This window comes from Corapipo altera, unplaced genomic scaffold, assembly GCF_003945725.1.
Source record: "Corapipo altera isolate COAL_440 unplaced genomic scaffold, ASM394572v1 23, whole genome shotgun sequence".
Classification (NCBI taxonomy): domain Eukaryota; kingdom Metazoa; phylum Chordata; class Aves; order Passeriformes; family Pipridae; genus Corapipo; species Corapipo altera.
Window position 1 is genome coordinate 7688723 of NW_020884878.1, and position 26627 is coordinate 7715349.

The following is a 26627-nucleotide window of genomic DNA, read 5'->3' on the forward strand; positions in this document are numbered from 1 at the left end:
ACATGAAAATAGCTCCATAAGATCCTTCCTCAGCTTTTTGAGCGGCCACTCTCAGGAACACCCTCAGGTTTGCTGTTCTTCAAGGGCATTTACAGCCAAAAAGTGCCCTGGGGCATTTCCTCGCTTTCCTTTCTTCCCCCAAGTAAGCAAACACCATCCTTCCAATGCTTTGTGATGACAGATGTTCCCATACCTGCTGGAAAAGCAGTATGGCCATGCTGATTGATTTCCCAGTGTAACACCGGTTACTCTTTAATTCTCTGTGGTGAATTGGCTGCTGTTGGTCTGAGTCTGTGTTGAGCCTTTTTGTCACTAAAGACATTGTAGTGCTTATGGCATTAGTGGTTACATAAGCTGGCTGTCTCTGAGGGGGCTTTGCTCTGGCACGATGCTCCTTTAGGGTTAGGTAAGAGCCAGACGCAGAGCAGGGGGGCGTGAAAAAAAAATACATGTGTAGTTGACTTATTGGAACTTAACACACCCCACAGGAGAACCCAGATTTCGGAGTTTTCATGTATTCTCTTTGGCTCCACAGATTAGAAGGGGACCGTGGGAAAGCTGCCAGGGCTTGGAGATCAATCCAGCCTTTGTAAATCCTTTCATCTGACTGGCGGCTTCATACAATTGAGTATTACCCAGTTTATTATTGTAGGTTGATTAAATTCCTGTTGGTCAACACAAATAGTGCTGTGCAGGCTGTGCGTTCATGGGATGGAGATTGGCATTGCAAAGCACTTCCTAGAGAAAGGCAGGGACAACCTGTCAATTAAAACCACATTCAGAGAATGTTTGGGGGAGAGGGAGTGGGGGAAGGATGAATCCCTCCATGCAAGCAACTTCCCAGGCATTTCTCACATGCCTGTGGAGGTTGAGCTGCAGTGAGGGAGTGTGAGGGTTGGGTCTCCACTTTTCTGGCAGCAGAGCGAGCAACCTCAGCAGGGATGTACCCATCAAGCCCCTTTGTCTGCAGGGTGGAGGAGGCATGGTGTGGGATGGCTCCAGCCTGTATAACCAGGATTAACAGGGTGAAATTAGGTGAAGGAGAAAGTTGTCAGGAAATGTTTCCTCAAGGTGAAACCTATTAGGCTGCAGCATAGTTTCTCAAGGGAAGCAATGGGCACTTACTTACTTGGGTTGTGTTTAAATGACAACATGAGAAAAATCTGGCTTTGGGGAGGAGATGAATGTTATCAGTGACTTAGGGGGCTACAGGGAGACACGACTTCCCCTCGAGGTCAGTGCATTTCTTGGAGGGATGGAGGAGGCTGCAGGGTCTTCAGCTGAGTTTTTAGCTCTGAGGAGTTGGGGGCTGCTGCCTTCCAAAACAAGAAATTACCAGTAAGCCAGCAGCTGGGACTTGTCCTGGTGTGAGTCAGGGCTCTGGTAGGTACTGAAACAGCACCCCCTAATTTTCATGGTCTTTCAAAATGCTGTTTCTAAATAATGTCTGGCTTGTAAGAAGGAGGGCATAGGACGTATCTCTCAAGAATGTGAGTTTGGGAACCTCTGTGTTAGATGACCTGAAACATCTTTATTCTTTTATGAATGGCTTTACCTTGAATGTCCACACATTTTCCTTCACCATCCTTGTGCCTGAACCAAAGAAACCCCTTTTATCTTTGGGTGAACTATTTGTTTCCCACCTCTGTGCAGTGTGCACCCCTAGAAAATGAACCCACCTATTATTTGGGGTGCAGACGGGGGATATCAGCAGCTTTAGGGGGCCTGTGCTTTGAAGTATTTTTTTTTTCTATTAATGTAACAGAGCTATCCTGTGGAAGTAAGATTATCTTCTCTGCCTCTACTAGTTCTCAGATAGTCCTGAGATGTGGACACAGAGGAGACCCAGGTGACCCTCTGCAGAGAGCAGACAGGAGATGCCTGCAATATGTGGTTTGGAATGAAGACATTCATGACAGGGTCCTTTTCTGTGTTCCTTCCCTTTGCCTCAGCTCTGCTATGGTGTGTGTAACCAGAACCTGCTCATGAGTGTGATGCTATGGATCGAGCAGGGATCCACACTCCTGAGAGCCTGCTTTTCAAGGCTGAAATACAGAATATGCAATTGAAAGCCAACATGAAGGTGGATCCTATGGGCACACAGCTGGAGCAGGGAGGCCTAGAGTGAACTGTGAAGCTTTGAAGACCCAGAGAAACACATGTTAACCTGCCTGGCAGGGAGTGGTCAGCTGCCAGTCCAAAGGCCTTGAGAGACAATAAACCGGTTAATAAATAACAGGGAAAGCTGGCTGCATTGCATAGTTTTAGTTTCTGAATATAACCTCAGAGAAACAGGGCAAAGATTTGCACAGCCGTTTTGGAAAACCGTGCGAGCACTTGTTTGGCTTGAAGGATCAGAAAGTCTCCTCCAATTGCCTGCCCTCTGAATCATTGCAGGATTGATTTTATTTTACCCAGGGGCCAAATGCCTGGGCTCTTCTTGGCTGCCACAGGCAAGGTGATGGTGCAGTTCCCTGCAATTGCTCCTGGGCCACTTTCCCTCACAGCAAGGGTTGCTCAGCATCCCTGGAAGGGATCAGTGGTGGCAAAGACCAGCGTTGTAGAGTGCTTCCTAAAACTGCTGGATCAGGGTGGTAGCATGGACAAGAGCGAGTCACAGTTATCAGGGAAACTTATCTGAGGATGGACTTGCTAATTCTAAATGATTCTACTATTTTTGTTGTAGTAGCACTGTACTATTAACTTATTTTAAAACAGGTTTTGTTTCCTTGTCTCATTTTTTCAGTCCATCCCAGTGATACACTGTAAGCTGTGCCTCCACCTTGTTTCTACTCACTTTTGACATTACGCATTAGGAAATTCTTGAGTATGTATTGTCTAGCCTTTCTTTCCAGTCATTAATTATACATTTGCTGTATTCAGATTTTTCAGCCCTATCCCATGTCACTTGCTGAGGTATCTGGAGTCCCTGTTCTGCTCAGTTCTGGGTTATAGCATATTTTTGGTTGACCTACTGCTGTTCGCAGCCGGCCCTCATAAAGGCCGTGCTGGTTTGGCATAGCCAACACATTGCACTTGACAGCCCTTCTCCTGTTTAATTTCCTCTTACTGACTCCCACAGCAGGGCAGCGGGTGCAGGCAGGAAAGGTCTGCAGGTAGGAACAGGGGCATTGCTCTTTTCTAAAAAGAAGATTTCCCTCCACCCTCATAGACAACAGTCTCTGCTCTGTTTATGTAATTTGATGGCATAAATAGTCTCCTCTATGCCATAGTTGTTTGTGTTTTTTTGGTTGAATTTTTTCTCAGGTGAAAGCTGGCGGGGACTGGATCCATGCCATCTTCCAGCTTGACACTAAAGTACCGTGAATTAACTGTACATATTTTGTCATTTTTTATGTGTGGCTGTTTCTGCTGTCTATACTTAAAAATATTCGGGAAGAAGCACACCTTCCTCTGATAATCACATCGGCATTGGATTTTGTTTATCAAAAGTGAGTTAAATTACTAGGCAACTGCAGCATGTAATGTTTAACTACAGTCCAGGATATTGGAGCTGAGGGCTTTCTGCTGCTGGGTAGAAAGGAGGAACTAGGCAGGGGAAGAAACACCTCAGAAAATCCCCCAAATCAGAGGGGACTGAGGGGAAGAGGTTCTACTGCTCTGGACTGCAGCAGAACATTGCTTCTGCAAACACTGGGTCTCCGTGAGAGTCCAGCATGTTAAACTAGCTAACTGCAAAATACACAGAGATCCAAAACTGAACTATGGGTAAATACTGGGACCCGCACAGGTGCCTATCCTTGCTGGCAAGAGCCACTGGCTCTATTACTGCAGTTATTTTTGGCAAATAAGACCAGGTGTGGGGTTTCTGCCTGCAATTTAGCAAAGCTCCATATCCGTGGCTGTAGAAATTTGTGTATCTTTGACACATACGCATTCAATTCCCAACTCCAGAAAAGCTTAGTGTGCAGGGATTTAGACATTTCCTGGTGGCTGCCTTAAGCCATGGACTCACAGCTATTTTAGGCTTTCTCCCTTTCTCTCTCTGAGGGTCTGACCAAGAAATTTCATCCTGAGCTAAAAATCACATGAAATTAAGTCCGTGTGATAAAAAAATGCTCTTCTGATAAAGCAGTGTTTTCGTGCAAAAAATTGCTTTGCCTAAAACTTCCCAAACCCGCCCTCATCCCAAGTAGTATGGCAAGAGTGGGTGACGCCATGAAACCAGGCGTCTTCCTCATGACTTGGGCAAGAGCCCTCCCCTGGCAGCCTCAATGTGGGAATGAGTGCTGTTGGCTGGGAACAGCCATCCTGTGCATAAATGCCAGCCATAACTGGATAAATGCTTTTTGCTGGAAAAAGCATGAGCACCTTTGCTACCTTGCACTTTTGTAGGCCCAGGGAGAGACATGGGGGCAGACAGTGTTGAGGCTAAAGATGGGATGTAGGGCAGCCTATGCAGGGGTGGGAGGATAATGAATTCACGGGCACATGGAGGTCATTCAACAAGAGTTGGGCTCTGGTGGGCCCCTGGGTTGAAGGACTTTGATCTGACTCCAGCCTTTTCCCAACAAGGCTTCGCATTTGAATGTGTTCCTGCTCTCAGCCTTGCCATGCTGCAGCAGACAAAGGCAGGAGGAGGGGGGCTGTTTACCCTCATCAGGAATGGTTGAGTGGCCTGAGTCAATACAGCCTATTTTTCATTAACCTAATCATTATTTTTTCCTCACTGCCAATTAAATTTTTCCTGTCAGTACTCAGAAGGGCATCGTTTGCATCTACGAGATTTTTTTTTTTTTTAATGGGGGGCTTCCTGAACATGGTGGGGTTGTTTGAGGAGTGGAAATGAAAGTTAAATTTGTCTCTGGATGGAAGAGGATTTTTGAGTTTTAATTATCACGCAGCTTGGATTCCTGACGGTTGAGGACCGAATTGGAAAGGCTGGTTTCCATTGTGTGCAGTGGATAATTATGCAGCCCTCTCCTGGGCTCGCTGCATTTATTGTCCAGAAGAATCTTCCCAAGTGAAAAGGGGGAGCAGATTTACAACCCGAAATGCATTTTCAAGCCTGCAAAAGTTTCAACTTGATGTTTGCAAAGGAAGACTTCTGCAACTATTTAAGATCTTATTTACCCTTTTAACAAAAAACCCCATCAATTAATCTGGTAATCTGCCTTTCCCCCCACAGGTTGCTTAGGAAATAGTTTTGTAAACTCCAGAGAGCCCTTCTGCAGCTGGACTGCTTTGTGCTATCAGTTTCTAAGCAGGATTCCTTCAAAGGCAGTGGGAACTTCTGCATAACACCTACTGGCCCATTTGTATGTACAGTGTCAAATAGAAGATTTACAGCCATCTGAAACTTGGCAGTGCTTCTTACCTAGGAGGTAGTGGTAATTTATCCAAGAGAACATGTTAAAGGATTCAAACAAACCTAAAATTTTAAAGCGAAGCTCATTCACAACTGTTCTCTTTCACAACGCTTTGAATTAACCTGATATCTTTCTCACCAGGTTTTGAACCATCAGTGGTTAGAAATCTGCCATAAAAATGGAGAAATTTTAGCAAAGGTCTTGTCAAATCTGGTGGAGCTTTTGCAGCCGCATCAGTCCCACCGACCTATCCAAGGGTGGGATCAAATCTGCATGTGTTGGGATGTGTTCGAGTTTGGAACAAACATCCTGTGCAGGTTTGGTCAGTGTGATGAGATCAAAGAGAAAAATGCTGATTGTGGATGCTCGTTATTTCTCCTTACTGAGAAGTGGAGTGGTAATAGTGCAAATTGGAGACCAGGGAGCAGGTTCTAGAATACACTTGCAGTCATTTCAGTGGATTTGTGAGAGATAACTAGCACAGCAGCTGTGCATGCAAACATTTCAGATTGGCCTTATTTCCAGAGCTTTGTGACTGTGATAGGGTGGCAAAGTCTCTGAACTGAACTTGACTTTCATTTGCAACTCTTTTTGGTGTAACTAGTGTGAACTCAAAAGTCTTTGGGCTTCTGACAGCTACCTTCTGAAACCAGAAGATAGTTTTGGGGGAAGTTAGCAACTTATTATGCGGGTTTCTGGACTATTAAAATAGCTTAAGACAACCTGGTTTCCATTCCCTCATTCCCGGTTTTCAAATTAGCACTTTCTCTTGTGCTGCCCAAAGACTCACAGACAAGGACTCAACTGTCTCCATAGCCTTCTCCAGCCCTTTCCTCTGACACGATGTCTACGAGCCTTGACCACAATTGGACTGTCAGTGTTTCTGAGGCTGTTTCCTAACCCACATGGTTTCCTGGCATTCTCCAGCTTGCCTACATACACTGAGCCTCCTCTTTTTTAAGCTCTTTCGGCTAGAGACCATATGTTGTTACTATAGTCATACCAAGCCTTGTGCATGTTGGCCTTCTGTGATTTAGGACTGTGAATTTATGTGGAAAAGCTGGAAACGATAACTCTTAAAGATAAAACCCCTCTTTTTTGGTGGCGAAGTGCTAATTTTTGAAATATTTGGCTGTATTTTAAAACAGCCAACTGTTTCTAATATAACCTTTTTATTGCAAATATCCCAGTAGTATCAGAGAGCCCTACCCCAGCACTTGTTCTTCTTCACACAGTCTTGCCAGCCCTGCTTTCTTCTTTGCCAGTCACTGTGCAGTTAGGTGAGACTTTCTGCCAGTGATGGAAAACCAAAAGGCATGAATGGTTTCAGATTGCTGAATCTGACATGACAACAGAGGCCATTTGCCATTAAGTGACGGTGGTGTTTGGTTTCTGGAATTTGAATGAAATAGACAAGATTTTTCTCTTGTGATACTGTACAGGGCAGGCATGGAAAGCAGGACTGAAGGGCTCTCTGTTTCACCCAACCCATCCCTTTGCCCCAAGTCAGACTTGGCTCTACCTAAGCTACTCCTGACAGATGTTTGTCTAACCTGCTTCTGAAATTTGTCATCAATGGCAATTCCACCACCTCCCAAGGCAGTCTTATCTAGCCCTTAAATATCTCTGTTGTTAGAGAGCTTGCTCTTTCTGGATGGATATGGAGAACAATTTATTCACTTTTTCTGTTTTTGACAGTCATTTACATATTTGAATCCATTACTGCATCTATGTTTGGTCTTTTCTTCTGCAGGCTAAACAATCTGGATTCCTTCGTGCTCTCCTGCTAGATTATACTTTATTATACGCTCTGATCCTCCTTATTTCTCTCCTGAATTCCTTCCAACTAGTCTGCATGAGTCTTGAAGCGTGATGCCTAAAACTGGACACAGATCCCTATTCAAGATCTTTAAAGGCACTGATGAAGGAGGATTATTTTCCCTGTTTACATACAGGGCTCTTGTTTCTACACTGTGAGACGACCCCAAATACTGCTTTTACCTCAGTGTGACAACTGGTTCATGCCCAGTTTGCAAATTGCAATAGCCCCCAGGATCTTTTCCCATGGGACTTGGGTGTATGAGGACCAAAGGATGCTGCCACAAAAGTTTGGGTTGACCTCGGCAGAGGCTGTGAGCGTAGCATGCTGGCAGTGGGACAGGGTGAGCCTTTGGTTGATGTTGTAGAGACAGGGACAGCGGCTACCGCAGCAGCACCCAAAGTCAGACAGGAAGGGTTGGGTTTTGGCAACTGGAGGGAGGAATTAAGTAACTGGACTGATGCAAGTGGAAATGAGTACAGCCTGTCCCCTCGGCTTCAGGATATTTCCCCTGGGACTGTACTCTCTTGCTAACTTGTAGATGCTGCAGCGTCTGTCAGTGCCCCCAAAAGGAGGTTATGGAACAAAGCAGGGTACTCTTTCTGAAAGATCCACACCATCCCAAATGTTTTGAGTCCTTTGTAGCCAGTGGAAAGACACTAATCGGCTTTGGGGCTTTTTTTGACCTGATCACGTGATCATGCTATCAAGATTAAAGCAGCACGAGGAAGGAAAAGAGGCTTAAACAGCTGAAGGTGCCTGGCAGGTCATTTTAACCTTTTCGTAATCATTAAAGCTGCAGAATCCCATTAGTAGTGAGTGACTTGTAGCTTCGCTCCCCAAATGAGCACTGGTGACACAACTTTCTGTTCACCTCTCTCTTCCCCCATGGGAAAGTCCAGTGCAACTGGCTGCTGGGACCTGAACTTCAAGCAGAGAGTCTGGATGTTCCTTCATGTGGGTCAAGGAGTCCATGGCACCAACACGAAGCAATCCGTTGGTCTATCAAAAGAAAAGGATTTATCTCTCCGTTTCTAAAATTAGACTCTCATGGAAGGTCCTGCTCAGGCTATACTGTAGTAGATCAGCCCTTGCCCATCTGTGGCAATAGTAGAGAGGTACAGGATAAGGAAGATTATGATGATCTCCTAATTCACTGCTTTGGCACTGGTCAATGGGCTATGGCTTTACTCTGCTGGGATTGGCAACAGCAGAAGATCCTGCACTGCTACAGTGCAGTTCTGACATGGGAAGCAAAGCTTTTTGAATAAAGCTATGTGGACTAAGGCATGAGGCAATCAAAGAGCCTCCAGTTTGTTGGTGTTACTCATCTTCTCCTGTTTTGCAAGTTACCAGGAGTGCAGCATCACATCCAGTAGTCAGTCTGATCTTCCCTTGTCTTTTCTTCAACTTCTGTATCTGTTGTTTTCTCCCTTCATATCAACTAATAACCACTGGTAGGGAAATGCTGGCCTCACAGTGTCTGGAAGGGAGGATCATTCTGATACACCTGCAGTTGGAGCACTGTCCTACTTTCTTCAGAATTGTCCTTTCTGCATTCAGGCAGAATTCATTGAGTACGTCTACATGGTTGCACAGCAGATGGCTTCTTAAAGGGGCCAAGGAAAACCTGAATTCTGCCTGGTGTTGCTGAGCTGTAATGGGTGTTGCAGGTATTGCAGCCCCTGGAATTGATCTGGAGAGCACCTACTTCCTCAGACAGGACAGACTTCCATGTGCAGGGAGTGAGAGTGCTGCAGTGGTTGTAAATCAGCTTTCCTCTATTGCACACACACTAGTCAAGACTGTCTGGCTGTGTGTGTCTTGGACATTAATATTTCTATGGCTGTGTTTGCTTATTGCATCTAATTATAGTCTGTTCACTCTTGACTGAAAGCTCAGTCTGAGGCTGAACCACTGAAAATTTACACTGATTGTTCTCGGGATGATGCCCACAGTCAGGCATTAAACACAACTTGTAAAACAAACACCATTTTTTCTGTGGTTGTTTACCTTCCAAATTTCTGGGAGATAGCAGGAAAGATCTCTCCAAGAAACCTGGAGAACAAGTAGTAATTAATAACCAGGCTGAGGCAGTCTGTTGAGCAGCCTGCCTGTGAAGGTGCTGTCCTCTGCACACAGGCTTACAGGAGAGTTGTGGAGAGCCCTGGAGAGCCACAGTAGTACTGTTGTCCTTGCCCACTCCCAGCAGGAGAAGAGCAGCTCCCGGTTATCCATTCAGGAGCGGGAAAGTGTGGTTTCAGATGACAAGATGTTTTACCACCTTCCCGTTAAACAGGTTTTATAGTTTGAGTGGGTTAGGCATCCTCAGATGCAAGCATTCTCCAGTGGTTCCTGCTGTGCTATGCTGTGATAGAGGGACAACCCCCACAAAGATGGTCATGTACAGGTCACCCAAGCAAGGAAGTGGAAACTGGTGTCCACTTTCTAATAGGATGAGACAGCTCTCTCCCGACTGTGCTGCAGTACATGGGTCCACACACATATTCTTCCTTCCCTATCAGCCACCTCCTAATGAAATCCCAGTAAGATATCAGGAGCTCCTGAACTCCTGCCGATAGTCATTGTGGGCAGATATTTTGCTGTGCCCAGAGATGATGTCATGGCTGGAGTGAGCTGTAGCAGTCAAAGTCAGGAGAGACCTTACCAGGCTGTTACAGGCCAGCCTGAGGCTGCTAAGCACCCAGACAGGTCTAATGAACTGAAACTGAGCTGGGAACATACAGTCTTGAAAAACTTAAGAGCTTGTAGTTGGAGGCTTGCTATGAAATGTTAATTAAATAGCTGCAGTGGCATATGCTCCATCCTGTCAGAGCAGCATATTGCAGCAGCACAGCCATGTTGCCAGTGCGTAGCCACTGGCTTGTTGGCATTAAAAAATATGTGTATTAGTTTGAGACCATATTTCTTTGTTATTTGTGATTGGACTCGCAACACACTTTACTATTGTCTTGACTAGTGCTTGAATATACTGCTCTATACGTGAGCTGTCACCTCCACCTTGAACATGAGGCCTGATCCTACCAGTCTTATTCAGATACATGTTATCATGGGTGGCTTTGGACGCTACAGATGGGCCTTTTATTTATTTAGCATAGTCCAAGGCAGTGTCTGTTCAGTAAATGTGCTGCAGCACCTCAGCTATGGAAATATTCAATATTTGGCCTTAACTCTCTGCAAATGCCCTCCTACCACCTCTTTAGCACTGGCTGGCACAGTGCAGAGGAAACTGCTCCCAACAGAACTGATGGTGAATGAGGTGGTGGGACAAGTTGGTTGGTATGGTTTGCTTGCAGAATATCTTGCAAAGCTACAAAATACTGGGACCTTCTCTTCACCACAGACCTTATTGGTGCATATTCTCTTACCACATCCCAAGGGAGAACCCAAATTGTCCCCAGGCTGTTACTGGAGAGGCATGGGGCTCGGGGTTAGCAGTGTATGGTATTTTGGACCTGATGATCATGAAAATGAAGATGTAAAGATGATCAGAGGGCTGGCACACCTCCCCTCTGAGGAAAAGCTGAGAGAGTTGGGGTGTTCAACCTGGAGAAAAGAAGGTTCCAAGGAGACCTTAGAACAGCTTTCCAGTACCTAAAGGAGGTTATGAGAGAGCTGGAGAAGGACTTTTTACAAGGGCATGTGGTGATAGGAGAAGGATTAATGTGTTTGAACTGGCAGGGGTTAGGTTTAGGTTAGATATAAGGAAAGAAGATTTTACAGTGAGGGTGGTAAAACACTGGAGCAGGTTGCCCAAAGAGGTGGTAGGTAACCCTGGAAACATTCAAGGATAGGAGGAATTGGGCTCTGAGCAACCTGATCTATTTGAAGATGTCCCTGCTCATTGCAGGGGGATTGGACTATATGACTGTTAAAGGTCCCTTCCAACCCAAACTATTCTGTGTTTCTATGCCAAGGCAAACCAAGGAGCATACCCTGAAAGCCCTGGTGGTACCATAGCAGAGAGCGGCACCTGCAAAACTAAAGTAACTCAGCCTTGGATTTAAGGTGTCCCTGCTCACATTTGAACCATCCACTGAGCTAAACCTGATGTGAAAACTTGCCTTGCATACCAGTCTGAAACAGGACATCGGGAATGGGGTTTGCTGGTAAGAGCAGAAAGATTGGTGCTGGCTAGGAAAAAGCAAGGGTGGTGGGTTTGTCCATCTCTCTCAATAATTTCCTTTAATGTCAATATTATGTCATTAAAGGTGACATAATAAGATATGTGAGTCCCATCTGCTTTCCAGCTGCTCTGAAAGAGTGTTGTTGCCTTAATAAATCAACTTCTTTACAAGATGTAACCATTGGCTCGTTTTTCAACCTGCTTGTCCGTGTCAAAAAGCAAGACCAGTAGAGCATTACGAATCTGAAATATGGTGGTGAAGAGCAGAGATGTGATAATGAAACTGCCAACAAACAGCAAAATGTTTTATTGAGCACAGGTGAAGGTCTTTCTGTGAGATGATCTTTGATGGAAGGAGAGGAAGCAAAAATGTCAGCACCCCATCATGCAAAGAAGGCAGCTGGCCACAAGGTGCAAACCTGGCATCACTGCTTCCTGTGCCTTTCCTCCTTGGTTTGGGAGAATCCCTTTAAGGATGCTGCTTTTTATGAGGACGGGAAGAGCCATGTTTGCAGGACATTGACAAGGTATAGCTCTGCTTTACTGTCTCAAATCATGCTTAGTAAAAGTAGCTCCTGGGGAGAAAATGCAGTGGGAGGCAGCGAGTGTCCAGCCTTGCTGCTGGGAATGTGGGGCACCTCTGTGGTGCCTGAGGGGTCAGTGCTGTCAGTGGGCACCATGGTCCTGACCTGCCAGCCAGCACTCCAGCTGGACACTGTGCAACCCCCACTCTGTAGCAAAAAGGCAAATCAATAAGGCTAAATCAAAACCTCGGCAGGGTGCTGTGGAAGAAGATTAAAGCACCTCTGTTACTTCAAGTCTGCTCTTGCCATGTTGTTTGGTACTGCCCAGGCTGGGAGCAGAGACCGTCCTGCTGTGAGTGAGTCCCATCAAAGGGCTCTCAGCAGCTTCCTTGTCTTATGGATACCTATGTTAACCTTTTCTGGCATCTCTGCTGTGAACTACCCTAAGTAAAGGGTTTGCATGTTTTTCTTATATTCTTTTAACTGCTAATACCTCATTATGAAAAGGTCTTAATAAGTGTCTTGATCCCAACCACATAGCTACCTTGCAAACCTCTGCTCTGCATGCTTGTGGTTTGGAGAAGTGGAAAATAAAAAGAAATAAAACTATTTATTTTCCTATTGTCAAAATAAATGCATAATTAATCATATTTACCCCTCTGACAGATTCCTCTGAAATCTCAGATGAGAATCAGAAAGGCTCCAGTGTCTCCAAGTGTCTTTTAAAATTACAGTGTTTTGTGCTCTACAGGCTGAAAGATTGTTTTGTTTGTTAAAACAATTTCTAATTTATGTTTTTAGAAAGCTTGAGGAACCAGGCAGTTCCCTGCTCTCTTCAGAGGCCGTTGAGTTAAAACAAGGTTGAGTGATTTGTCTTACTTCCATTTAGCTGTAATGAGTATTAAGTGGTTTATCTATGTAGAGAAAAGTTACTCAGCTAGATTACATCCAGGTTGAATTATATCCCATTCCAGATGGAGTATGTTTTTTAGAACAGTAAATCTTGAGGAGGGTGGATAATAACAGTAATACTCCTTCCTGGGCTGGAATGTGACTCTTCTACCTCTTGTGGAGATAAAACTACATCCAATTAGTTTTCCAAAGGCTTAGTAAAGAAACGGGACTGCAGGTTTTACATCTCTGTGAACAATTTAGCTTGAAGCATTTACATTGTGGAAGTGAGCGATGGCTGCTGATGATCATAGTTTTCATCCATTTTGCTGTTGCAGGTAGCAGCCTGGCAGGATATGCCTCTACCTCTCTCCCTGACTTCCTCTTCTGCACCAAGTGTGATGGCTGCCACAGGGAGGGTGCTGAGTGGGAAATTCCTTCCCTCTGGTGCCATCTGATCCACTAAGGCACCCATTGCTCATGCAGCTGGTGCTTGTGGCCCCAAGGGGTAACTAGAGGAGAATGTTGCCCCTGCTGGCATCCTGTCAGCACTGAGTGCCCAAGCATGCTCTCAGAAAGCTTGTCCTTGACTGTGTGTCCTTGGCCACCATACTTGTCTGCTTCTTTCATGCTGTCCCTCCTCTCACTGTGCCACACTTCTGCAGAGCTGACCGCTGTGGTTGTCTGGCCAGGGTAGGGTGAGATGCCGAGTCGCCAGCAGGAAAATAACGGGTGTGAGTGGGCTTGGAATCAGTGCCACGAGGTGGTGGCTGGGTGGGTGTGCTGGGCGTGTGCCCCTGTACCCTGATCTGGCAGCTGCTCATGCCACTGAGGAGAGTGCATTTGGGCTGGTGAAGGTGGAGCATTCCTCACAGCTGGCAGCAGGCTTTGACAAGGGAGTGAGGACCATTCCTTTGATTTCTAATGAAAGGGGATGAGGGGGTCTGAGCTGTCAGTGATCCAGCTCTGCTGCCTCTCCTGGGTGGGTCAATGGGGCCATCCTTGTCTCCTGGCTCTGGGGGAGGGAAGAGAGGAGGGAAATTCACTGATAAGAGGAAGGTCTGAGGCAGAAGAATGTTGGGAATGTGTTTCTTGATCTAATATGGGAGAGACCTAGCCTGGGGTTTTGCTGCTCAGCCCTGCAGTGTTACTGCCTGCTGCTGTGCAAATTATGAAATCTCTTTCAACCTGAACTCAAGATGCAAATGGCTCATCTGGCCCCTACCTCCACACAGGCAGGTCCAGAAGATGGAGGTGATTCATCTCTGAGGGCACAGCAAGGATGGTGATGGCTCTGAGCACTGTTTCTCAGCCTCTGCTCAAGATGGAGCATCTTCTGCTGACTAAACAGCTAATTTTTTTTTTCTTTTTTTTTCTCTCTCTTTTTTTTTTTTTTTTTTTTTAATGTATGTTTTATGTTGCCATAGGGTGTTTTCTGGCTAAGGTCAGATATCAGACATGGTTTGGGGTTGAACAGTGGTGTCTGAAGAATTCTGCTTCTAGCAGGTCTCAGAGCAGGCTTTGAAGACTGGAGGTAGTTGTGGTGTGCATTGGCTCCTGGGAATGCAGGGCTTGCCTTCCCAAGGAGTCCCCTTTTTTTTTGATAGGGGGTATGAAACCACAAGGCGAAGATAATTCTCCATTTCTTTTTCCTTGTCAGTCTTGCTCTATTCTTTCCACCAACCAGCCAGTCAGTCCTGAACACAAAATTCAGGGCCTGAACACAACAGCTTCTGTGTCACCATTCATCTGCTTAACCTATATTTCCTGTAGCCATTAGCAGTGCTGGAACCTGCCACAAGCACATGTTGAAGAGGTTACTCAAGAGGTCTGGGTTACCAGCCTCCACCTTGGGTAACTTCCCACTTGAATGCTTGAATTCAGAGCTGCTGCAATGGACCTCCTGCAGTCTCTCTGCCCTCTGTGGGCTCAGAACTGTGAGAAAAGGCTTGTTTGCATCAGAAATAATTCCCATAAGCTTTTTTCTTTTTTTTTGTTTGCTGTTCTTTGCACACAATGTGGTGTGGTAGTCCACACTATAAACACTTAGGAGTGATAAGAGAGTACAAAGGTGAGGGGGGCCACTGCATATAGCAGGCTCCCTGGTGTTTGGGAAACAGGCTTGGACTACTAATGGGCTAACAGACTTAGTCAATGCTGTGGTTCTTGTGGAGCCTCTGTCTGTTATCAGCGTCACGTCAGCATCACATTGGGATCTTCTTTAGCATTATCGAACATTTCTGCACTTGTTTGTACAAGTGTTGCTGTCTGTGCAGTTTGTGCACTCAGAAACTGTGCTTGGTCCAGAGGCATAGCTCTGATTCCCAGGCAGATGTGGATTAAGCCTCACCTTTGGCATCACTTTGAATTCTTCCTTGAAGCTGCGTTGAATGCCCAGATACTTTGAGATAAAAATCAGGACCTGCTGTATTGTCAGGGTTACTGCATTCACTGTGTAGAGGTGCTCAGCTCCGCTGCTGCCCTGGCACTATGAGGGCATCAGTGAAGCTGAAGTGCAGATGGGAAGGATGCCTTAATCTGACCAGATCTACCAATGGAAGCTGTTGTATCCAATGCACAAATGGAAGTGGAGGAGTCTCTGTCTGTCTTCAAACAGATATGGAGACTAGTTTTGGTACTGTTTAGCCAAATGGGTATTACTGGACTGAATTTAAGGGTAAGTTAACCATGTGTGGTGGCCTGGGGCACAGAGGAGGTCAGACCAAAGGGTCCATGGTCCTCCTGCTTTATATTTAACAATCTCAAACTCTCCTCACACCCTGCTGGGGGACAGGTTCATTACTAATTCAGCAAGTTGTTCAAGCTGATGCTGAAGTCTTGCTGACTTCAGCACTGATCTACTGCAGGATTATACTTACCACCTTTAGCTATGCATGGCTAAATTTGTGGTGCTGTTGACATGAGGCGTTCACAGGGAAGGTGCTGTAGATTGATTCTATAAGCTATAGATTGATTCTATAACCTATTTGGTTTACTCTCTTATCTGACCTGGAGACTCTCGCTGTGTTAGGGTGGTTGTTGGGCAGTTTGTGGTCCCCGCAGCTGAGGGTGGTGTTGCTGTGAACCTTAAAACTACTTAAGCTGTTCACTGAACTGGCGTAGCCTCCTATGGTGTCTTCTTAACCTTTTTCATGAGGACTTGTTTGGATTTCCTGGGTTTGGACAAAGCGTGATCCAGACAAAAAAGTGAGCATGTTTCCTCTGAAAGCGTTTATGCTTTAGACGGGCACTTGACTCGGATCCTTCCTGCTGTTCCTTTATGTGCGGTTTGGCACTTGTCTATGGTAGCACTTTTTCAAGCATATTCCAGTTTTTCTCTTGAATGGTCAAAGCACTCTCAGTGATTAGCTGCAGCTTGCATGCTAGCTCTTCTGCTGAACTGTCCCCAGGGTGGCCAAAAAGAGGCATTCAGGCTTAGTGTTGAGTGCGTTCAGCAGCTACTGGCAAAGGCAGAAAGAAGCTGTTTAGCGCAGAGCCAACCTAAACCTCACACGCGTGTGTGGGTTTGTGTTGGTGTGTGCAGAGCTGCAGCCAGTGGTGCCTGCTCACCGTAGTAGGGCTGATCCTGAAAGGCACTGGCCACGGGCAGCACACATCCACCAGCATTGGTGCCCTTGTTAACACTTGTTTCCTCGCCATTACACACTTGGCAAGAAGTCCCAGGGTTGAATAGCGTCTTTTGCAGTCATCCCATAATAAATGAAATGAGGTAAAATTCAATTCCACTTTTCAGAGCCCTTTTAGGAGAGTGGAAGATGTTTGAGGTTTCTTATATGCTTATGTTGCAAAACTCTTTTCCTCCTGCTGTAACAACTCATGGCCTCTGCTACCCAAATTACAAATGGAGAAGAAATTTTGCAAAGTCCCAAGTGGATGGAAGGAAGTCACTAAGCTATAATGAAAATGGAGAAAAGGTTTTCTGAGGTTCTTTTATTTTCTCCCCTGTGAAATTTGCAAATGTGTTGCTTCAAAGCACAGTTCTAAACAAAAGCCAGATGCTTTGGAGAGCAGTAAGCCACCCACAATGCTCTCCAGCAACTTATCTTCTATGCTAGGCCACCCTGTCTGGTGTTGCTGTCTTAACTGCAATGGTAAACTGGCCACTAAATTCCTTCAGGTTGAATTTTACCATATTATGTGAGGATATTCTGTATTTTATTGTCCTGGTATTTTTCTGGTTAGTGTCATGTGCTTCCACTAGAAAAAACAGATGTCCTGGGGAGGCACTTGCTGTGTGCATGCTGCAGCTCTGTGGCCTTGCTGAATACACTTCTTCCCTTTTTACAGCACTGAAAGTTGTGGCAGTGATCTCATAGAGCTGTGCCAACAGCTTACTTTTGTGAGTTTTTCAGTTGTTTTTGAAAGCAAAAGGCACGTGTGTGGAGGGGTTGTTTATTCAAGCCTAAAAGGAAACATCTTGTTCTGTTGTGGAGTATTTTAGTGCATTTTAGATGAATGAGAATTGCTTTCAAACCCAGGAAATTACTTTTATAAAAATACAGTAGTTCAACTTCACTTTCCTACTGTATCCCCCCACTCTTAAAACTGATGGCACCAGTAAGGATTCACAGAAGATATTGCTAATGCTGAACCTCAGCTTTTTAGTGAAAAAAACATTTTGATACATTCCCTTCCTCACCCTATACACATGGGGTTTTATTCATTAGGTCTTTCCCAAACTTACCTTCCATGGAGTGGGAAAACATTTTACTGTTTGACAATGCTTTCCTCTAACACAAGAAGCTTAAACGTGTTTTTTTTTCTCTTTTTCTAAAGATTCGTCTTCCAACTATATCAGGCAACTTGAGACAAAAGTGAAACTGCTGGAGGATGACAACAAGCTTCTTTCCCAGGTAGGTTTTTATTGCCTAATAGGTGGTAGTGTGGCTCAGTTCTGTGTTTTCCATTTGGCTGTGTCTGACTGCCCATTTGAAGGCACAAGGGCTTTTGGTAAACGTCTTACCCAGGAAGAACATAATGGTCTTTTCATATTAGGCCCCACAGATAGAATTTGGTCTGCTTTTGTTAAAAACAAAAAAAAAGTAGGACAAAAAAATTGAATCCTCTGTTAGTGTCCGTATGTGTTTCAGAGATGCATTAATGCCTCCCTGCAGAGCTCCTTGATCCACTGCTGCTCTTGAGGATGCTGTGAGAGTCCAGCGCTTCCTGTGCCCTTGCTGTAGGATTTTGTCTTGCTTGCCCATCTACATTGACTTTTATCTTGTTGAAAGAGGAGACTGTATTCAAAGGACCGCCTTGGGAATAGTTTTGTGCTGTATGGGCTCCCAGCTTTTATTTGAGATCTTACTTAAATCTGAACAGACCTCTCTAAAGTGGCACTTTTTGCTTACATCTCCCTTTCAAAGTCTACTCCACGTGCCACTGGGCTTTTGATTACTCCTGGTGCTTACCTGTCTTTATAGAGCAATGTCAAGCAGTGGGAAGAAAGCAGTTGTTCTGTCTGGTATGTCCTCTGGATCCCCTGTAAAACCCAGCAGTTAGTATAAACAGGGGCAGCTTTGCTGCATTCAGTGAAGCACTGTCTATTTAGACCATTGGAAAAGTTACTCTTTTTTTCTTGTTCTTTGCGTCCTTCCACTGTGTTATGTTCTACCCTCCCGGCACTTTAAAGGCTTTTTTTCTATACTTTGCTTCTTACTTCAAGCACCGAGTTTCACAGTGATTTTGTTCCAGATTCTTTCCAATTATAAGGACTGGAAATAAAATAGGCCTTCTAAAATTATTTAAATACCTTTTTACTAGTTTATATTGTGCTGTTCTTTTCACCAAATCTGAAAATAGACTGCTCCAGGATCACATTTCTAAAACATTCCCATTTAAAATAAACAAACAAAAATAATAAAGAGCTCTATGCTTACTGAAATTTCAATAAAATAATTTTGTCAAACCTTATTTTTTCTGAATTTGATCTGATTGTGAGCCTTTTTAAAGATTCTCCCATATTTCCAGTGTACTCATTGACTTTGCTAGCCATGAAACGAAACTCATAGGGCACCAAAGGGTTAAACCCCCAAAGAGTGCTCAACTCAACAGCTTTGGAGTTGCTTCATGTATTAATCGATTACTAATTTAATTTTAACTTCCTCTGTCTTTCTCCCAAACTGAGAGTGAGCCGGTGTCTGGTGGCGGTCGAAACCCCGAGACTATTTAATTGGAGCTATTGATAAGCAGATGGGCTGCGTGTGGACAGTTGGGATGTGCATGGATTTGGGGATGGGCTTGATGTGCCCTTGGCCTAGCTTTGTCCTGCCACAGCCGAGCACATTGCTTTGTCTGATCTGCTTTATGAGGTCAAAAAAAAGTGATTGGTAATTAATGATGGTAATAAATAGGGGCTGAATAGCTGCCTGGGCTTATTGCATCGGGAGGATGAAGCCCAGTTAGCTTCGGGGTCTGTTGGGCTGCTTCAGGCTCATGCATCAGCCCTTCAACTCTGCGCTGTCCTGGGTGTGAAGGCTGTACCTTTTCCTCCACGCAGGTGTCATCACCATTCAGACTGTGTCACTACAAACATTTGAGTTCAGGGGGGAGAGAAATGACCTTAAAATAACTCTGTGTTTTGGAAGGCCTGCCACCTCCCCAGCAGCAGCAGGCACTGATGCTACCCTGGCTGTGATCTGCTGTGCAGCCTGTGTGTGATGTCTTAATGGCCCTCCAAAAAGACCAGGATCCAACCTATTTTAGATCATGCTATTTATTGTGAGCCAGGAGTCAGCTTTCATTAGGGCAACAGAAGTGTTGAAGCTACCATAACCTAGGTGAACTCCCTGGGAATACTGCAGCTGCATCACCTCCAGTCTGTCATACTACATACCCAGATTTGGATTTTTTTTCTCTTTCAATGAGAAAGATTAGGAAAATCTGCATAGATGCAAACTGACACGCATATGTACATGTAGCTCCCAACGCTTGCCCAAAAAATTATAATCCACTTACTGTATTCTTACTTGCTTTGTCTGATTGGAAAATGTTTAGCTGTTACCGTGCGGATCTTGGGATAAGACTCTAGTCAGAAAGTATCCTGGCAAATTTCTTTCTGTTTTGAAAGTTGCCAGGTGATCCTGGCCATTTGAACTTTGCAATGCCAAACTGGCATTGTCGACACCAAAGTCACATTTTAACTCAGCTTGTCTTTCTCCCTGGGAGTATTGACTTTGCAATAATATTTGCAGCCTGGTGTCAAGAAGTTCTATCACCAGTGTGCTGAGGAGCGATGAAACCTGACGTCCTAAGTAACAAACAGTGCCTGTGCATTAAGGGATTAACAAATCAGTGGTGGTTATGGAAGTCTTCCTGGATTCCTTCCAAGTGCTAAACATAGAGCTGAAATAATGCTTCATCCAGAGAAACCCGAGAAGGCCGGTGCTGCAAGAGATATTTGCAAGCTTTACAGGAGGATTTATATTCCAGTGGCCAGTGACACAATACCCCTTTGCTGGCTGGTGCATCTTGAGCGAGATTTGTTGCTTTATCTTCTTCAGCATCTGTTGGTGGTGCTGCTGAGAGGTGGTGTCTTTGTACCCACTTCTGATGTGGCATTAAGTTGGTGCTGGAGGTCCTGAGCCTGCACTTTTCTCCTGCTTCCTGACATAACCTTTTTCTATAAGCACTTTGGAAGAAAGCCTCAGTGGGAGAGTCAAAAGCTCTCCAGCCTGTGCCTGACAGCTGCTCTGCGCTGTGCATGTTACCTGCAACACAGTGTGTGGGGATTCACACACAGTGTGTGGGGATTCACACTTCTGTTTTTCTAGTGACTTATTTGAACAGGTTAATGGAGAGAGCTTTTCTTACTCTTGGGAGATCAAGAAATACCATCTCACAAGCCACACTTTGCAGTGGGAGGAAAATAAATGGAGATGGGGTGTTATTTATGATAGCCATAAAGGATTTTTTGTTGTTGTTGTTTTGACATCTTTTGCTTTCTAGGGGAGGAGATGTGTATTTCCAGTTGGGAAATGAGCTGCTTCTTATTTTGCTAACCCATCAGTAAAGATCGCTCTTCCCATTCTCGTTTGAGGAGAAATGACTCCAATTTTTACTTTTCCTTTTTACTCAGTTTATGCTGTAATGTTTTGCTGGCATGGTCGTGTTAGCTGGAAAGTCATGCTTTTTCTTGGGTGGCATGGCTATGCTGGCAAAATCTCTGGCAGCAGTTCTGGGGAATGCTGTAGCAAATACCACTACCAGAAAAGGCCCCTCAGCCCTGCTCTCCAGTGCTGGTAGGTGTAGGTGTGTCCACAGTGGCAAAGACCCCACAAAGCCAAGTGGGGACCTCTGTGTCTTGGGATTGACAGTGTGAGCCTTTCTCACAAGTGTAGCTGGTCTCTGGAAGTTTTAGTTGAAGTATAAAGAAGATGAATGCAAGCTCCAAGGAATGTTGTGTGTTGATTTTGAAAAGCTTCATGGGCATCACTTTTATAGTCTCAAATTCTCCAGGGAAGAAGTGCACTGAGTTCTGCTGTGTTCATGTAGTCAATCTGTGCAACATCATGTGGGAGAAGCCCTCATTTTCCTATGCATCTTGTGGAAAGTGTTCAGGAGAGCTGGTGTTAACCTTTCTTTAGTGGTATGTGGTTGACTAGGTGAGGTTACCTTCCGTATTGCTAAGATATAACCCCTGAGGTGGGAGACCGTATTTGGTTTCCATTTAGGCATTCCCCTGAGCTGAAGGTGTCCAAGAAGAAAATAGACCCCTTAAGCCATCTCACACTGACCCTTGAACTAAAAAGGAATTTTTAATTACACACTTTCCCCTTAAGATTAGAGAGACCTGTGTTTATAACATTTAGGAACTCCAAAGGCCATTTCTGGTTAGTTTTATAAGTAATGCGTACATTTTAGAGATAATAACAGTGACAAACTTCTGGCTATTCTTTCACATTGTCTTGCATTTTCAGCTCATTCTGTACAATGGCAAGGATTGAGCACTTTCAAACAAAATTGAATTTTATAGGCTTTGTGGACTCATCACCCTGTTCTCTCTCCTTATAACTAACAACTGTGCCCCATGAGCTGGCTATCGGGACTCTTTTTGATTTATAGTCTCTGCTGAGCTGTGTCTGGCTTTTCCCTCCAGAACAGAAATGCCAGAGGCATTTTTCTATTCAAAGATGCCCAGGGCATATTGTACACCTTTGTTTCAAAAAACCCAGCTTTGAACAGAGCAGATTTTTGGGCAGGTGAGGCTCTGAGTAACTGGACGTTTGACAATGAGGTCCTGGTGCATCTTTCAGGGAAAATTTCAAGTCCCCTGGAGCAGAGCAGAATTAAAAAAAATTCTCTATGGAGTGACAGCCCTTGGAATTTATGAAGAACATAAGAGTATTTAATTAAAATTGCGAATAGACTTCAGTATCACCAGCATTCACAGCAGTTCAGTATCTGCCTGCTAGCTGACTGGGATTTAGAGTATGCTTGGAAGGCCTTTGAAGCATCCCTAGAAGTTCTTGAAAACTATGCTTGGTCTTATTTTTAAGAAACTGCATGCTTAGCCTAAATTGAAAGAAGGCTGCAGCTGTGCAGATAGTAAAATAATGGTAGGCAGTGGCTATAAACACTGCTATTAAAACAGAGCTGAGGTGTTTGACCTGGGAGCTTCCATGGCCAGGGCATCTGCAGGCTGCTGCAATTTTTAGGCAAGTGGGATCTTGGCACAACTGTGCACTCAGCAGGCAGCTCCCAGCATATAGGTCTGAAAACAAGGGGGAAAAATATGGACTGCAGGATTGAAAAGAGCCTCATAATTGTTAGTACTGCAATGAACAAAGATGTAAATGCCATTCAGTGGAGAGCCTGATCTCTTCCTTAGGAGCAGAGGATGGAGGAGAAAAATAAATTGCCCACAATGTACTGGCTGGCTCTGGGAGAGTCAGACTGCAATTTCCTATGTTGTTTTATTATCAGTTGCTTTTTTGCCAAGTCTGCCATTAACAGTTCCTGCTTGTGGAGTTGCCTTTTTGCTCTCAGAGTTGCTGTAAGGTCTTAAACTTTGGACCTCCCCGTGAATTGGCTCTGGAGGTTTGTTGCGAGGCCATGGCTTGTGCCAGGAGCATTGCACACACTCACCACGACAGGAACAGAATTACAAACCTGTCTAATTTCTCCAAAGTCTACCTACTGTTTGTATGTGAGGAGGATAAGTATAATTGCTTTAATTTAAGGTCTCACAAGGGAAATTGGATTTTTTTTTGTAATACAGAGCAACTCAGACATGAAAAGCTTTCCAGGCAGTTGGTCTCCATTTAAATTCAGAATACTGAAGGGGACGTGCCCTCAGTTACTATATTACCATTTTTAGGCAGTGTTTAAATGTTTAGCTGCATATTAATTTTAAGTAATAAAAAAGGAGATCTATTTTTGGGATCACATCCAAATATTCCTTTCAAGTCAATGGTGCGAATTCCTACAGGACTCCATGCATTTTGGAGTACAGCTCTAGTAGAACCAGATTTTCTTGAGACCTTCTCTCCTGAGATCTTCTCTCATGAGACCTTTCATGAGACCACTCTCAAAACTTTGATTTAAGCCTCTAACTTGCATTGCATTGTCTACATGCATAAATGCAAAAGATGTTAACCGAATCTCTCAAATGTTCCTTCCTTAGTTGTGGCAGTAGAATCTTCAAGAAAACATAGCATGCAAAACCAGTTGATGTCCAAATGTGTTTCATTTCACCTCCTTCTTTTATGAATTAAAATGACAAGACTGACCTGACTAATTTGCTATCCAATAGATTGACTTGAGATGTAAGTAAATAATATGTACTTGTTCAATAAAATGTTTTTCTTCCCCAAATAAGAGATGTACAGGTTATAGAAGCAGTTCAGACATGTCTCAGACGTGCATCCAAAATACCTTCAAGCCCTTTAAGACAATGGATTTCCTTCTGTTGACTCTGGACATCAGGGTCTTGGGCTGCTGCCTACCAAAATAAATATTCTCCTGACATTCACCTTGCATTCATGCATATCTAAAATGCATGATCAGTGACAAAAAGGAGCTTTTGCAACTTGTAATGACATCTGGATGGTGTACTGTGTGTTCTGGGGTTGTTGCCTGTGGTATCCAGGGATTTTATGAGACTATAAATAGAGTTCCCTAAAAACCTATTTTATTTATAGTTCAACAAGATTTGGATCCAGAAGTTGATTAACAGATAGACAGAGACATACTCAGTTGATTGAGTCTTACAAATTTGAGACAATCGTATAATTTCTTGCAACTTAAATTTTGAAAGGACTGGAGTTGAATTTCTGTGTTCGGGTGTGTGTGAGAGAGATGCACACACACAAAGCTCTGCCATGCCCCATTTGTTTCTGTTGTGGGTAAAGCAAGAACATTGGGTTTAATGAGGCTCAGTTTAACCTCCAGCTGTGAAATACAGGATTAGTAATATCCTGTGCTTAACCAGCTTTGTAATAATTTCGTTAGATTCTACTTTTTTCTCTGTATGAGGACAGGGCCGGGGAAAAAGCTGTTAACTGAAGTTAGATCAGGCTATGAAGAAGAAGCTTTTTGTGTCTTTGTAACATGTAGAGAGGTTCAAAGAACACAGAATCTCAGTGATCAGTCCATCTGAGAAGGACTGAAAAATGTCTCGAGGGGAAACTAAGCGATAGCTACAGAGGCTTAGAAACAGATTTTTGCAATGAGTTAAATGCCAAATTCAAACCCAGCTCAAGAAACATTCAGTGTCTGATATCTGAAAACAACTTGGGGAAGTATGGGAAGGATGTTAATCATTCATTGCTTTGGAAAAAACAAGTGTCTTTGCCCAAAACTGTAAGCTTGTGACAAGATTTTCTATTTTGTTTTGGTTTTCATGAAGCCAAAAATGCAAATCTAAATCTTTATAAGAGAGTTTTAAAGAATATTCAAACTATCTCATAGAAATTGAGACTGGCTGTAACTGATTGTCTCTGACTCTTTAAATCCTGGCTCAGCAGAGAACTTTGAATATCTGAGTAGTCTTCCAGAAGAAAGGGACTTGAGTGCCCATCCTGTCCTGAATGCTGCTTGAAAGAAGAGAGAGAAGGTCAGCAGAGCCCTTGGTCAGCTGGTGTCCAGCATTAGTTAAAGCCTGCAAGGGACCTTTGTTGATTTATCAGGAGGTTATTCAGATCTTTATTTTTCTCATCCCCACCCCTGTTGTTCTGTGGGATGTGGGGAGTGCCTTAAAGGCATCCCAGTGGCATTGCTGTGGCTGAGCTTTTTGGAGGAGGTGCAGTATGGTTCCCTTTGGCCTTGTTGCCTGGAGTGCAGCTGACAGGATAAAATGAAAGGTGACTCCAGGGGATGTTGCATTGAGTTTGTTTCTATGCTTAATACTACATCCACATTTACATCTACTTGCCTGGAGGAACTGGGGCAGCATTCCTTAGCTTCTCCATTGGTATCCCTAATAAAGACACTAATTTTGGTTCTGATGAGCCATGAATGGGCTCTATTAGTCTGTGACTCTGAAACTCATGACATGCAAGCTGCAGACCAGACTGGGGCTACACCAAATGTCAATGGTTATAGCTCTGTTTGGCTTTGTTAACTATTGATCTACATTTATGTTTGGGTTATCTACATTTATGTGATACTTGAATCTCTCAGCTGTACCAGCTCATATTTCCTCTCGAGCTAAGCCTGCCAGTTGTGTGATTATAATTATATACTGCAATTTGGTTTGAACTGATTATCTGAGTCTCCCATGAGTTATGGGTTTGATCTTTCTCTGCAGATCTAAAACAAGAGGACAAAAATACAGTATTAAGAGTGTACTAAAGTTCCCTACCTCCGTTGCTACAGAGAATGGAGAGGTTTGAAATTTGCACTGCTTTTATTGCCTGTACCCCACTGAGATACTAATAAAAGTATTTTTCCAATAGTGATTTTAGGTGGTGAAATCTCCTAAGCCTCTTACTGACTGTCTTCTACCTTTCCCAAAGTTGTTACCTCCCCCCACAGTAGAAAATTCCAGCTGTGGCCAATGCAACCAGATGAAATCTGGTTGCCCCTCCAGCTTGTATGAATGCAGCTCATGATGTGAGGGGGAAGTCAGAGCATAGGCAGAAGTGGGGATCCTTGTCCGTGCGTTACATTTGCAAATGGCTGAGATCGAGTCATGGCACAGTGTCCAAATTCCTCCTTACAGCTCCCTGTTCTGCTGCTGCACAACAGCTGTGCACCTCATTCTCAGGGTCACACCATTTCCAACTCCACATGAACCACTGAAAATGGCTTTACTGATGGAACTGGGTGAGGGTGTACTTGTGACCTCCTGTCTGAATCCCAGGGAGGGGATCAGGAGAGTAGATGTCTTGACAGACCTTTATCCTCTAAAGCCTTTGTCACCAATTCAGGAATGATCCCTGGATGTGCTACATGTACAACAGGGATATGAACCAGTGTAAAGGAGTTTAATCTCTCCTGTTACAGAAAGCTCATATTATTGCATGACATGGAAGATGTTAAATAGTTTTAATCTCATCCCGTAGGTTTTTTTTTTCTTATTTGCAGAGTTCTTTCAAAACCAAATACGTTGATTTTTTTTTTAATTGCACTCTCGTGTGTAATTTCCAACTTGCCTGATAAATGCTGTTGAAGCTAATGGAACTCTTCACATATGTGTCAGATATGTGCTTTGCTGAGCTTATTTTTCCTTAAATATATCTTGTAGTGATAACTGCAATTACTGAACCTTAATTCAATTATTAGCTAGCTTCACATAGGGAAATTGCCCATCCCTCAGGTTCCTGGTGCATGAGACACTAAAACACAGGTTAATGAGATAAGGAGGAAATGTTTGTGCAAGGTGGTGTGGTGGGGGATGTTCTCTGGGGCACAAGGCTGCCTGAGAGGGCCACTCATGTGTGGTGCTGAGGTCG

General features: G+C 44.1%; 1 protein-coding gene across 2 annotated transcripts in view; it reads left to right on the forward strand.

Moving 5' to 3' along the window:
• CCDC85C (coiled-coil domain containing 85C) overlaps positions 1 to 26627 on the forward strand; it is a 110853-nt gene that overhangs the window by 50674 nt on the left and 33552 nt on the right. For both annotated transcript variants that reach the window (XM_027637817.1, XM_027637818.1), the window contains exon 2: positions 17509 to 17585. In XM_027637817.1, the coding sequence (XP_027493618.1) occupies positions 17509 to 17585 (77 nt within the window). The remainder of the gene's footprint in view (positions 1 to 17508; positions 17586 to 26627) is intronic.